Source organism: Ambystoma mexicanum, chromosome 14 (genome assembly GCF_040938575.1).
Source record: "Ambystoma mexicanum isolate Mex_15411 chromosome 14, UKY_AmexF1_1, whole genome shotgun sequence".
NCBI lineage: Eukaryota > Metazoa > Chordata > Amphibia > Caudata > Ambystomatidae > Ambystoma > Ambystoma mexicanum.
In genome coordinates, this window is record NC_090940.1 from 147,595,662 (window position 1) to 147,609,448 (window position 13,787).

The 13,787-nt window shown below is 45.5% G+C and overlaps 1 protein-coding gene across 1 annotated transcript in view; it reads right to left on the bottom strand.

Moving 5' to 3' along the window:
- FANCM (FA complementation group M) overlaps positions 1-13,787 on the bottom strand; it is a 1,896,264-nt gene that overhangs the window by 1,650,081 nt on the left and 232,396 nt on the right. Inside the window, exon 2 of the mRNA XM_069638749.1 lies at positions 12,783-12,955. Within this exon, the coding sequence (XP_069494850.1) occupies positions 12,783-12,955 (173 nt within the window). The remainder of the gene's footprint in view (positions 1-12,782; positions 12,956-13,787) is intronic.

Here is a 13,787-nt window from a genome sequence, read left to right on the forward strand (position 1 = left end):
TCCAGCATCCCGTGATGCTTCTTTGCTCTCCCAGCGTTAAAACCCTTTAGTGCAGGGGTCTGCAACCTTTAGCTTTCCAGATATTTTGGACTACAATCCCCATGATATATGGCTATTGACCAAGTTGGTTGGAGCCCAAAACATCTGGAGGGCTAAACGTTGCAGACCACTGCCTTAGTGTCAGGCTCCTGTAAACTACTAGCGCTCCTGAAAAAAACTGCAGAAGTTACAACACCACAATGGGAGACGCATGTGCACTTCCCAATAGCCATTCTGAATAAATGATTAACTTGTGCACACCGCACTGAGCTCTCAGCCCACAACCCAGTCTTTCCATGCTTGCTAGCTTCAGCATTTTTGCGTATACAGAGGCAGGGCCATACGTTAAAGCAGGAAGCACTTGCATACCGCACTGCCGGATGCAGCCTCAAACCAGGTCCTCTCATCAGTTCTTTATTCCTCTTACCCTATTTTAATTGTCTGGTACAACCTTTAAGGATCGTTTTTGACAATATTTATCACACTGGCATGTTATAATAGGACATGTTTAAAAAGCGCCTAGGTTTGGATGGCATGACATCACTATTTATTTTATTTTTTTAAATTTAATTTATTGGTTTGTACAAACCTTTAAAACAGAAAAGCAAAACAGAGAGTACTCATATCTCTCTACAAGTTCCAATTCATTCGATGTCAGGGTAACTCATTCTGTCAAGTATACTTCTAGACTCAACTTGCAGATTATGAGTTACCCAAACTCAGAGTCCAAGTGGGCGTTCCTTGCTAGGCAGTCTTTGATTTCTTTAAGGAAAATGCTAAGGCCAAACATAAGTTTCCGATCCGACCCCTCAAACATGAGTTTCCACCAATCATCAGCACTGTATGTTTGATGTTTGCGTATAGTCGGTCCGAGCGACCGTGTACGTAAACTCGTTAGTTTTGTGCAAAATAGTGTTAAGTGTTTTAGTGTCTCTGCACTTTGATCACAGAAGCGACAAGTCAAGGTTTCGTTGGCGTTTTGAGCCCAGATTCCAGTATGTTCTTTAGTAACCAAGAGATTGAGTCTAAACAATGTGAATAGCAGTCTCGAGTTTTCATCAGGGGATTGTAGCAAGTAGCGTTGCAGTTCTCCATACCCTCTTGCTTCTGATGGAACATCACTCATTAGACAAGATCTTGATCTTTGTTCACAAGTTAGTTGCCAGTCCAGCCTCCATAGCTTTTATTTGCTGGCTCAGGGTTATCTAGTAATGTAGAGACAACAATGTAGTTTTCCTTCAGTACGTCAAGGCATTGCTTGCCCCACATAGAAAAGACTGTGTATTCCTTGTCTTTGTCAGGATTCTGTAAAATTTTAAACTGAGGCGCAGGAGATGATGTTACAGTTTTTCTGAAGAGGTTTAACAGGTTCAAACACACTCTGGCGTGAATTGAAATTACACCCAATTCGTACCTTATACACACCGTTGGGCATCCCTTTGGTAGGTGTCAAGCTCTAACCCAGAAGATGTTCTCCAGAGTGCTCCACAGGTCATGGGAACATCCGAAGACAGATTCTGCTCTGTAGATTAAGGCCGGAACTACTTTTTGAAGCTAGAAGATTACCATGGGTTTTAGGGAGAATTTCCTGAATTTTTTGTTAATGACTGCAGCTTGACAGGCTAGCTGTCGACATTTCGTTTTCGTTGATTCTACCCAGGGGGCGTCGTTTATGTTGGGGTTTATCCGCATACCTAGGTATTTGAGGTCATTGGTAGTTTTTAAGATCGATTTTTCAAGATGCCAGACATGCCAGAGATGCCATGACATCACTATAAAAATTAACTGTATATAGAGCATTTATCCAAAGCGTTTTACATAGAATTTATTTTATATACAATTATTTTCTTATTAGTAGTGCAATAGCTACACTGGTAGGGGGGGGCGCCTTCAATACCCTGAACATGTATCAAGAGTGTTAATTCACACTAAAAAGAAACTTTATAGTATCAACACTGAAAAAGATAGGTGTTGTCCTCACACTTGCACAGAAAAGACGCTTGTTCAAGGAATATTAACAAAGACCCTTTGGACAAGGTGTCCTCACTGAAAAGGTTTCTCCAGGGCTAGGACTATGTTTTAGGGCACACTTCTCCTTACTACTCCTGTTGGTTCTAAAGGATCATGGTGGGAGAATGTTGGGGTTGGGGAAGGGCACCAAAGATGGTGTATCCACAACAGGGTTCTCCAAAATATTGGAGTCGGCGGGGGGGGAGGGGGGCCTGGGACCTGGATGAATGAGGGGGCACCCTGCTAATAGACGGCCCCGGCCCGCACTGACAGTTCTGCCCGCAAGTGTCTCTCCACGGGTGAGCCGCATGAGCGGTGCGGCCCCGCCAAGCATTAATCACGGGCCCATAGAAGATTTTGGTGGCTGCAGCTTCACGCGCTCCTAGGCAAGTTCTCACGTACAGCAGCAGCAGAGTGCGATTGGACCTGTGTGACACTGGGTCCGGGTGCACAGGAGGAACAACATGGTACCTAACGCCCACTGCCCCCCCCCCCACCCCATCGCACCATCTCTAGGGTCTCTACGCTGGGGTGGCACGGTCCGCCAGTCCGGTGGGGGATGTATAAGTGCCCAAGCAGCTACTGGAAACACCAAATGGAATAAAAAGTCCTAAAGCCTATTGCACGCTTAGCAGCACAGCCCAATCATCACCTCAGTGTCTCCGTCCCGATTACAGCACAGCATTGTTTGGGAAGGGAGTGCACTTGCCATCACTGGGGGCAGAAAGCATTGTGGAACCCTCACCATTCAACTGGACAGTCTCTCAGCCAATTAGCAGACGCCCATGGCAGTATAACCAAGCGCACAAGCTTGAACCCACTCTACCGGGGAGTGTGAAGCAGGCAGGCCTAAGGCAGCCCAAGTGCATGCAGAATCCCAGTGAATCTGAAGGAACTATGGCGAAGAGCGGAAAGAACACGATACAAACTGACATCTCCACCCTGTTGGGACAGCCTATTCCCGACAAATCAAAAAGGGGTGAGTCCGCTGAGACGCTGCCAACAGAGGGAGGCATGCGTTTGGGCGGCTCCACGGCCACGAAGGCAGTAACACAATCGTACCTCCAGTAGCTGCTGTCAGCAATGACCAGGGAATACCAGAAGGGCATGGAGGAGGTGATGAAGAAAATCTCCACGCTGGACAAGCGCATCAAGGAAGTAGAAAATAGAACAGCGTAATGTGAAAACAACCTTGGCGAACAGGCATTTGAGATTGGAGAGGAAGCAAGCAGAATCTCAGCACTTGAAGCACAATGTGAGGCCCTAGACACTAAACAAGAAAACGCAGAGAACCGCTCCCGACGGAACAATATCTGGCTTTGGGGCATTCCTAATTCGGTTCCGGACTTAGAATTAGCAGACTTCACGAGTGACCTCTTCCATTTCATTCTAACGCTGCCAGACAGCAGCCCCGTTGGAATTAAACAGGGTGCAACGCACAAGATCCAGGCAAGTCCTCTCCACACCTCCCGATGTCCTTGCAAGGGTGCATTTTTACAAGGTGAAAGAAGAAATAATGCAGGAGGCAAGGAATTCCAAGCATATTCAGTTCAGGGATGCAACAGTTCTGCTTTACCAGGATCTGGCAAACAGCACTTTACTGAAAAGGAAAGCCCTGAAGCACCTCACTGAATGGCTGCGCGAACGGAAGGTCCCATACCGTTGGGGCTTCCCCAACTCACTGAACTTCACTTGGAAGGGCAAGCAATGGGCAGTACATAACCCCACAGAAGCGGTAAAAATCCTGAAACCCGAAGAGGAGAGTGACAATGGAGGGAAAAGGAGAAACTCACCCTACGTCATCCGAGGGCGGCGCCCTGGGGCTGGCTGGTCTCGGGTGCAGCACAGGCGTTGGATCCGAGGCCCACCCCAGAAACTCTACAAGCTGGAAAAGGGCTGAACCCGGCCTGCAATCTTCCGGAATGCACAGGCCGCATTGACCTCCACCTGTTTGGCATCGCCCCACTCACTCACAAATAGGGGCCGTCTGGCGTTTGAATGTAGCAGTGGACTGCCGGAATGGGTCTCCCAAACTACTTAAGCTAAGTCTCAAGTTTAAAATCTTGACAATGTTAGCTCGAAGTTGCACCAAAAGGGCTGGTCAGCCCTCTACATAATGAGCACAGTTTCAATATTCCTTATTTCAAGGCCAAAGTTTATGCCAGGGGCCTAGTGGCTGCCAGCAGGGTCGGTGGTGAGTCGATGCTGGATACCCCGTTGGTTGAGGGCTGGACTCGATAACGCAAGTTACTGGGGGGGAGGGGTGAGGGGTAGCTATAAAGGGGGTTACTGGGGGGAGTTGGGAGAAAACGTGTATAGAGCATAAAGAAGAACAAACACAACAAAACAACATCACCTACATTAAGGAACATGCAGACAGACTCGTGACCCACACAAAGGTCACGTGCAAAGCAATCGGCGGGGGTGGGTTGGTATTGGAGCAGAACTCACAAGGGGCCCCATGACAGCTAATGCGAGCAGGGAACAGCGGTTCCTAAGGTGGAATGTGCAGGGCATTAACTCTCTGGGGAAAAGGAAGTCGGTGGAGCGGAGACTGGCACAAATCTCTGCAGATGTGGTTTACCTACAGGAGACTCATCTCCTGGAGGTGGATGAGAAAAGGGTACGCTTCAATAGGTTCAAAAAGTGCTACATCGCTGTGTCAGGTGAGAAAAAGAGAGGGTCGCCCTCCTACTGAGTGAAAATGCCCCCCTAACACACAACACGGTACAACGGGACCCCATGGGTAGATTCTTAATGGTCAAGGGGAACCTATTTGAGCAACCCATGACCTTCATTTCCATCTACTGCCCGAACAGCACACAAGAGCGATTCTTAACCAACCTAATCGCAACTATCAGGACATTCGCTGGGGGGCACCTAGCGATAGGTGGCGACTTCAATACAGTCCCAGAGCTGCAAACTGGCAAAACCCTCCCCCCAACTAAGGCAGACTTCTCCAGGGCCCTGGGGATAGCAGAATTTCTGAGGGAGATGGGTACGGTGGATGTTTGGAGGCTGTATAATTTGGGTGTCCAGGACTTCACCCACTATTCGCACGTACACAAGGGGTTTTCTAGAATAGACCTCCTGTTGATGCCCAGCGGCTTCTTCCCTGGCCTAGAGGGGAAACACATTTGACAGAGGGTTCTCTCAGACCACGGCCCTGTGGAGGCGGTCCTGTGCACCCACGACATTTCCCAAGAGGTACTGGAAGCTCCAGGACTCATCTTGTTGAACTCACCAATCAGCATGGAAGTGGATGAATCTCTCACACTTTTTCAGGGTCTATGACGCCATGAACCCTGTGGTAAGAGGAGTCCTGATTAGCGCCACAGCGGCAGTAAGGCTGACTGGACAACTCCAACAAACCAAATTGTTAGTGGGTGGAGGAATTAGAAAAGAACCTTAAAAAATACCACACAGTCAACGGGGCAGGGACCTCAAAAAAGCTAAAATTGCGCTCAAAATGTATCTGGCAGACAAATTGGCAAAGGCACTAGCATATACCAAACAATTCTATTAAGTCAATGGGAATAAAACGAACCGGCTTCTAGCCCATAAACTAAAGAAAGTGCACATGAGGAATAATATACCAAAACTTAAGGGGGCAGATCGAGTGATCAGGTACAGGGAGGGAGAGAAAATGCAAACCCTATTGGAACACCATAGAGAAATAATGTCAGGTCCCCCCAACAAATTTGGAATCCCAAACACAATACTTGAGATCTATTCCAAATGCCCCCTCCTCCACCCACACTCAGCTGGAGGCTTTGGAAATCCCAATCACAACAGAGGAAACACTGGAGGCTATAAAATCACTGAAGAACGCCGCCCAGGGTCCAGACGGATTCATGGTGCAGTTCTATAAAAGGTATTGGAACATATCCTCACCCCATAGCTTGCCACTCTCTTTAACTCTTTCCTCACAACGGGTAGTATCACCTCATCCATGGAAGAGACCTTAACGGTTCTCATCCCTAAACCCGTAAAGGACCCCGAACAATGCACCTCATACAGGCCAAGTAAGCTTATGAACAACGATGCCAAGATTTTTTCTAGCTTCGGGCAACTAGACTGCGAGCGATCCTACCCCAATTAATTCACCCAGATCAAACAGGTTTTATTCCCGGGCGCAGCGCCCAAGATAATATACGGCGCACGATTAATTTAATAGAAAGTGACACCAGAATGGGCTCTGATCTAGCTATCATCTCCATTGACGCCCACAAAGCCTTCCATCTACTGGACTGGGGCTATTTTAGCCAAACCCTAGCCTACATGGGATTCGGGCACAGCTTTACTAAATGGTCGATGGCCAATTATCAGCACCCGACCACCTCCCTTAGGGTAAATGGTTACAGATCTACTGAAATCAATATTTCAAGATGCACCCTGCCAGGGCTGCCCACTATCTCCACTAATATTTGCAATAAAATGCCAACATTCATAGCAGATCAGTAGAGGCACACATACAAAGCCGCCATGCATGCTGACAACGTCCTTCTAACCCTAACACAGGCAGACAGCTCGATGGAAGCCCTTTGGCAGGAAATCGAGGTGTTCAGCAACACATCAAGCTTTAGGCTCAACTATTCCAAATCCGTAGCCTTGGCGGTTAACATCTAGCAGAGGCTGGCCCTGGCAGCCAAACAATGCATCCCCCCCCACCCCCAAACACCACATCAGTTATCTAGGGGTACACATCCCAAACACAGCAGAAGGGATATACCGCTACAGTTTCCCACAGCTGTTTAATGACTTAATTAAAGACTTGGAACAGTGGCATAAGCAAGAGATGTCCTGGTTGGGTAGAATAGCAGTGGTGAAAATGAACTTGTGCCAAGGCTATTATATCACTGTGCCGCCTTGCCTGCCCACATCCTGGAGAGTGCACTCCAAAATCTGGAAAGAAGAATTCTAAAGTTTGTCTGGGAGGGACGGTGGGGAAGAAGCCACGTATAGCAAAGCGAGTAATGATGTGAACCACCAGTATAGGCGGGTAGGGCATCCCAGAGGTCTCCAGATACTGCAGGGTGGCACAACTTGCCCACGCCTTCGCATGGGAAACAACCACCAATCAGCCACGGTGGTAGGAGCTTGAAGAGACTTGGAACCCTGTCCCCCTGGTGGCTTTACCACACCTCACAACTCACCGAACCGCCCCTGGCTCGGGCCCACTAACCTCCACTAAAAACACTATCCTATGCTGGAGGAAGGCGGCCTGCGAATGGGGATGCAAGAACACGCTCGACCCTTAACCTCAATATGAAACAATCCCAACTTCTCTCCCGGCACTCTCCCACAAGGGTTCACCAGGTGGAAGGTGGGGAGCTTAAGGTGTGCGTCAGATTTCCTGGTGAACAAAGTACCCTTAACGTTCGAAGAATGCAAAGAAAAAGTTTGGGTGACGGAGGCCGACAGGTTTCATCACACACAACTAAGGCACAGGCTATCTCAAAGGCACATCAGGGACAATGGTTGGAGGGACCTCTCAGCACTGGAACGCACACTCACAACTCAGACAAAGGCAAGGTGTCAACCCTCTACTGCCTTCTAGACCAGTCCGACCCAATAAAGGAAAATACATGTGCAACTGGGAAAAAGACCTGGGGAGGGAGTTGGAACAGGAAGACTGGGGTCATATCTGGGCGCGTATGAATAAGGGCTCCAAATGCATCACCAATAAAGAATGCGGGATGAAAGTGTGCTTTAGGTGGTACATAAACCTCGAACTACTAAATAAAAGCGACCTGTCGGTACCTCTGTGCTGGAGGGGCTGCCTGGGAACCGGAACCTTATTCCACATACTTTGGTCATGCCCGAAAGTAACAAAATGTTGCCAAGAGGTGCTGGAACATATTCGCCAAATCACAGGGTTTAACATTCACGCGATGCAGGAATAGTCCTACTGGGAGACACCAAGGACTGAGCTTTCCCTCCGTCTGGCCCAATGGCAAACCTTTGCACCCAACTACTCACTGTGGCCAGAATTACGATAGCTCGACAGCGGAAGCATCCAGAAGGCCCAGCGCTCCCCATGTGGTGGTTGAAGTGCTGGGACATTGGGGAAAACCACAGCCATTCGCCTGGAAAGCACAAATACATTTTATAGTAGCTGGGCCCCATTCCTGGACTATGCTGAAAAATTCCCAGGGTTAACATAACGGACAACATATCGGACGACCCTGACCAGATGGGCTAAATAAGACTACAAAAGGATCTTAAACAGATTTCATGGGGTAGTGAGAATCCCTCGGAGAATCAAAATCCCACCTGGGAAAACGGTATTGAACTAACCATCCCCGGCTGGCCAACCCAGGTTAGGGGACCTATCCCAGCCAAAACAGCACCTGGTCGAACCTTGGAATTAACGATCAACCCCCACCCCGGAAGCCCAATTATGTCTTTATGTCTATGTGTCGGCATTCATTTTTTATTTTTTTTATGTTTAATGTGATACAGTTTATAGATAAACTTTACACATATAATATAAAATACATAATATAAATGTATATTATCTTTACCTAAATCCATTTATCAATAAATACCCAATTTTTTTTTTAGCTATTATCAAAAATAATTCAGTAATATATTCAAGAGAATCAAACCAATAATATAAAACTCAAACCTATATTATTATAATAAATATATAAAGCATATAATATATATTAGTCCAACGAACTGTACAAAACCAAATATGATTAAAATGCTAGCTCTTAACATACTGATACTTAAATGGTGATAGCCAGTCGTTTTTCGACCACCAGCCAGACATTATACATTGCTAATAGGCGCCCCATGTGCTGTGAATTTACGCTACTCCACCAGAAAGCCAATTCAGAGATACATTTGAGATTATGTACATATTTCCCGTAGCAAACCTGGTATATGTACCATAGCTCAGGGCATCAGTTAATACATGCCTCCCTGACTCAACCACTGACTGATTTTGACATATTCTGCAATATCTTTCCGACTGTGGTACCTAAGCCTGTACACACCAGAACGGGGTATTCATCCTAAGTAACACAATGAATCGTCTAAGTCTGACTGCTGGGCAGATATTAAGGTAAGGCTGTGGTTCTTTATATGAATACAGTATGTACTTAGTGAATTGGTAGGACTTTAATTTCTCTAAGTGAGCAAAATTTAATAGCCAGTCATGCAACTCCGATTTTTTTGTAAGTGCCCTCTTAGTTTCAAAGGAGAACCCATCAGATTGAACATACCATCCAATGTCACTTAAGTATCGGTCGACCTTGTCCTTAAGCGGAAGGATGCCAGCCTCTTTGAGAGATTCCACTCTCAAGGTGGTAACCAAAGGATTTCCCATTTTACTCTCCATCAGTAGATATAGTTCAGCCCTTTTTTTCAGTACTAAGGATTTTAAAGAAATTAGCCCGAGTTCCAGCCTAATAATGGCCCTCGGTATGCAGGTTGGGAGACCTAAGATCTTTCTCCAGTATTTCCCTTCCACAACCTGCAGTCAGTTCAAATCCATATTTAAAAGAGCTTCAATACCATATATCATCATCGGAACCAAGACCTGTTGGTATAGAAGCTGTGCTGCCAAGACTGAGAACCCTGACTGGGTGGTGACAAAACGGTAGGCCAACAAAGTTATTTGGGCCGCTCTGATCTTCCTATGCTGTTTACAATGCACAGGAACTGCATTCAGGTGTTTGAAGCTCGTTGATGTTTGTAATGTGTAAATGCTCAATAAAAATGGTTTGTTAAAAAATGTGTTTAAAAGATCATGGTTTAAGGAAGAGGGTGGCCTACTGTTCCAGGGCTAAGCCCTGGAACTTTCTTGCCCATTCCTTCTGTGAGGGTCAAAAATGAGAGCTAGGTTGGAATGTTTTCATCAAACCTATTTATTAAATACAGAAGGGGTTGGGAAAATGCCTCTCTGACCCGATGCTTAAGAGGAGTTTCCCTACCTATAAACCAAAACTAAGGATCTGTCTGTGCCAAGATGTCAATAACTGAAAAGCCGTCCTTGTGTCCAAAACACTACCCTGGCCCTCACACTACAAACAAAATCAATAAAAATGCATAAGTAAACATCTTCAAAGTGATGCTGGAAAAAGTGTTCACAACTGAAAAAAGAATTTCTCAAAAAAAAATGTTCTCCAAGGTGGAAGCCATTGGATCCAGAGGGTGGGCCCCTTCCCCTGGATTCTTAAATAGGATGCAAATTATCTCTTTTACTAATAGTTCCTTTGTATCTTACCTTGTTTCACAAGGTCCCTGGTTAGGCAACAAGTTCTGTAACAGTCTCTCTTTAACATAACTTTCTCCTTGGTTTAGAAAACACTATCTTTAACATTTCTGAAAGCTTTGCAAATTGCCTGGTATACTCCCCTGCCAGGATTCCTTATGCAATGCCAACTGTACTCTACTGCCAGGATTTCTTATGTGCTTCAATTGCCGATGTCTTGCTTTGCCAGGGCTTCTCATGCATTTCAAAGTTTCGCTGTATCACCAAAACCTTATGTATTGCTCTTGGCTTGGTATATAGATTTGTGGTAAGGTTTGCTGAGGATTTGCCCAACATTTGCACTTCATGTATCGATAGCTCATTGGGGATTGTACTTTGCCTTTTCTGCATTCAAACAATCTTTTTGTTGTGCAAACAATGGTATTACATTCATATTGCTGTTGGCGCGGTCGCCAGAAAACCCTGTGGTCCCAACTGGCTTCGGATAGACTCACTGGCTTTCTCCAGCATCTCCGGTCCACTTCACGCTTCTGCTGAATGTTGCTTTTGCCCACTTTCCACACCGGTGTGTGCAGACATTCTTCCGGGTTCCTTTGCGGCTGTGGTCACGCCTGCTTCCCTGCAACTGCCTCAATGGCCTTCTCGACCTGCATCCGTCTCCGGCACAGCGTCTCCCCCTCCAACGTGGCAGCCTTCTTTGCTGCGTCACACTGGTACGTGATCTTCACATTCAGGAGCTTTGGGACAGGAGCCAACATCTTCTCCTGCACTACCTCCCCGAATAGTAGGCTTGCCATGTTTAAATGTCCCCCCCAAAGGTGCTTTGGAAAAACTAGTCTGCATATTGTTTTTCAAGCTCTTGGTACCTTGTTCAAACTCCTGCATCCTCCTCATCTAAGTACTTGGTGAATTCTGGGAATTGTAGTCCATAGGGGTCATTGAACACATGATATTTGAATAGTAGTTCTTAGTGATTTTACAAAGTAGGTACTTCAGAAGATACGGATGTTGTGTTGGAGCTATGTGTCTGTGTCCTAGTTGGGTGTTTGACGAGAAAAGTATGAAGAAAAAGTTTCTGTACTTCTACAAGGGGTAACAAGCTTCTCACAATATGCAATTAGGGTCTTGGGTATTACAGGGTCTTCTTCAGGGAAAAGGGACTTCAGTATTGGAAGGTCTTCCTCATGGGAAAGGGGGAAGATACTGCGTCTCGTCCAATGAAATCATGACATCTTCCCAGTAGTTGTCTCCTCCCATGTGATCCTCCCTCATAAAGCTGCCCCCAGGGTCAGGATCAGATAACAGCTGCCGTCCACAGGCCACACGGAAGGAGGTCACCACCGGGAAAACAGTGATGAGTCCATCGGATTCATCACACTATCCTTTACCAAAGCTGCCTGGGTAGGTGCTCTGATAACGTCAAAGTACCGTCCTGACAAGACGTGGAAACACATTTCGGGACCGTGAAGGGTGCCAAGCAAACGCTCAGCTGTTGGCCAGTCTTTCTGGACAAATAGAAGGTGCATCACCCGCAAGTTGCCAAATCTGGAGGGCGCCAACCAGAAAACCCTAGTTATTCAGGTGAAGGGGAGTCCAGAGTTACTGAACAATACTCTTTGCCGGTGGCATGATGCCGAAACATAACATATATCCTGCCTACCCCTCAACAAACATAGCAAGCCATAAAGCCAGAGCACCAGCTCTGACTCATTGTCATCTTCTTGCTCAAACTGAAAAGGGCCTCCTGAGGTTTAGATCTATATATACTAGATGAGGAATTAGTGTTCATCCAAATTCAAGTGTTCTGGTGCAGGTCTACAAGAACTGTCAACTGTTATGGGATGCACAGCGGGACAGCAAAACATAAATGCAGGGTTCAAAATTGCTGGGATATATTTAGCTCCTGCTTTTAGCTCAAACCAACAGTTACCAGGAGCTATATTTGACTACCCTAGCCAACTGGTGCCTTACAAACATACATGTGGCATTAACTTTGAGCATTTGAGAATGTTAATAAAGAAGAACTGAGACACTTCTATCACACATTTTATTCTAAAGGATTAAACATAATGGGCAGAAAGTTAGTTTGCCTTTCCTGGTAGAAGTTAGGATTTGTGGTACACTGTGTATTCCCTTCTGGTTCCCCAGAGGTAGGTCCTGCCTACTGGGCGATGCCTTACACCCAGAAGCTGGTTTTAGCTCCTGCTCTTTTAACCTTAATTTGGAACCCAGTAATGGAGTAGGATTATTTACAAACCCTAGCACACATTAAGGTGCCACAAGGACAGAAAACAGACCAATTAAGGGCGCACTATTAAAAAAAAGGCAGGTTAATAGTATTTCTCATACCCCCATGCCTCATCAGTACTCCTAAAAGCAATTTCACTCAAACATCTACCTAAATAGTTTGGTTTAGATAAAGAAGAGAAAGTTTAACACAGCAAAGTAGATTTAGATTTCCAATTCAATATTTGCGAGAGTGGTGCCGGATAAGATTTGTTCATATTACCTGACAGTAGGCATGGTTTCCCAGTGCTTTGTGGGCTTCATCTATGACCAGACACTTTATCCAAGCGGCAGGACATCCTCCACGAGTCAGATCATTGACCATTACTTGAGGTGTTAAGAAAAACACTCTGCAGTTCTGCCAGATTGCTTTTCGACTATTGGCCAGGGTGGCACCTAGAAAGTACAATTAAAACAGTAATTCAACAAATGAAACAGGCATTGCCTACAAAAGAATGTTTTAAAATGTAACAACCTTAATTTACTATGAATGCTTACAAGGTAATCAAATCAGTCCAATCAAAAGCAGTTCTAGTACATTGCTAGCAAACCACAAAGTGCTTGGTATAGTACAGCCAGAATTTAAAGGGCCTATTTTTAGGGGGAGGGCTATAATCTTAGCTCTTTGGCTACGAGATGGGTATGCATTCAAACTAGTCCTGAATGTTTAATGAGAGTATGTCCTACTCAAACTTGAAAGCTGCTAATGTCTCAGACTTAACGGGACCATCTAATTTCTTAACATCGTTTCTCGGAATCTCTGTAATGCAGGACTAGCACACAGAAATAAATGACAAACCCATTCAATGTTACAATTTAAGATTCCATTATGTTCATACCAATTGAGGTTGGTACATTCCGAGTCAATTTCAACTTTGCCTACTTCAATCTTCAGCCACAGAAGAAGCTCACTAGTTAAATTAAAGTATATCATGCAAATCAGACTGAACAGGTATTTAGGAGCAATTTAAAGCAAGAAGTTCTCTTTTCTCGGCTCTGACATTACTCTTGCCGCCAAATGTAAATAACATAGCAGTATGTGTAGATTACATCAAAAACCGACTGCAGCTGGTTTCAGTATGGTAGAACGGGGACGAGGCACAATTGTAGACAACAGTTGGGGCCAAAGGAACTAGTATTTTTTATATTAAGGTTGACAGCTGCTGTTTTATGTTTATCTTAATCCTAGTTTTAACATTATTTAGTATGTCTATTAGTAAAAAGATTC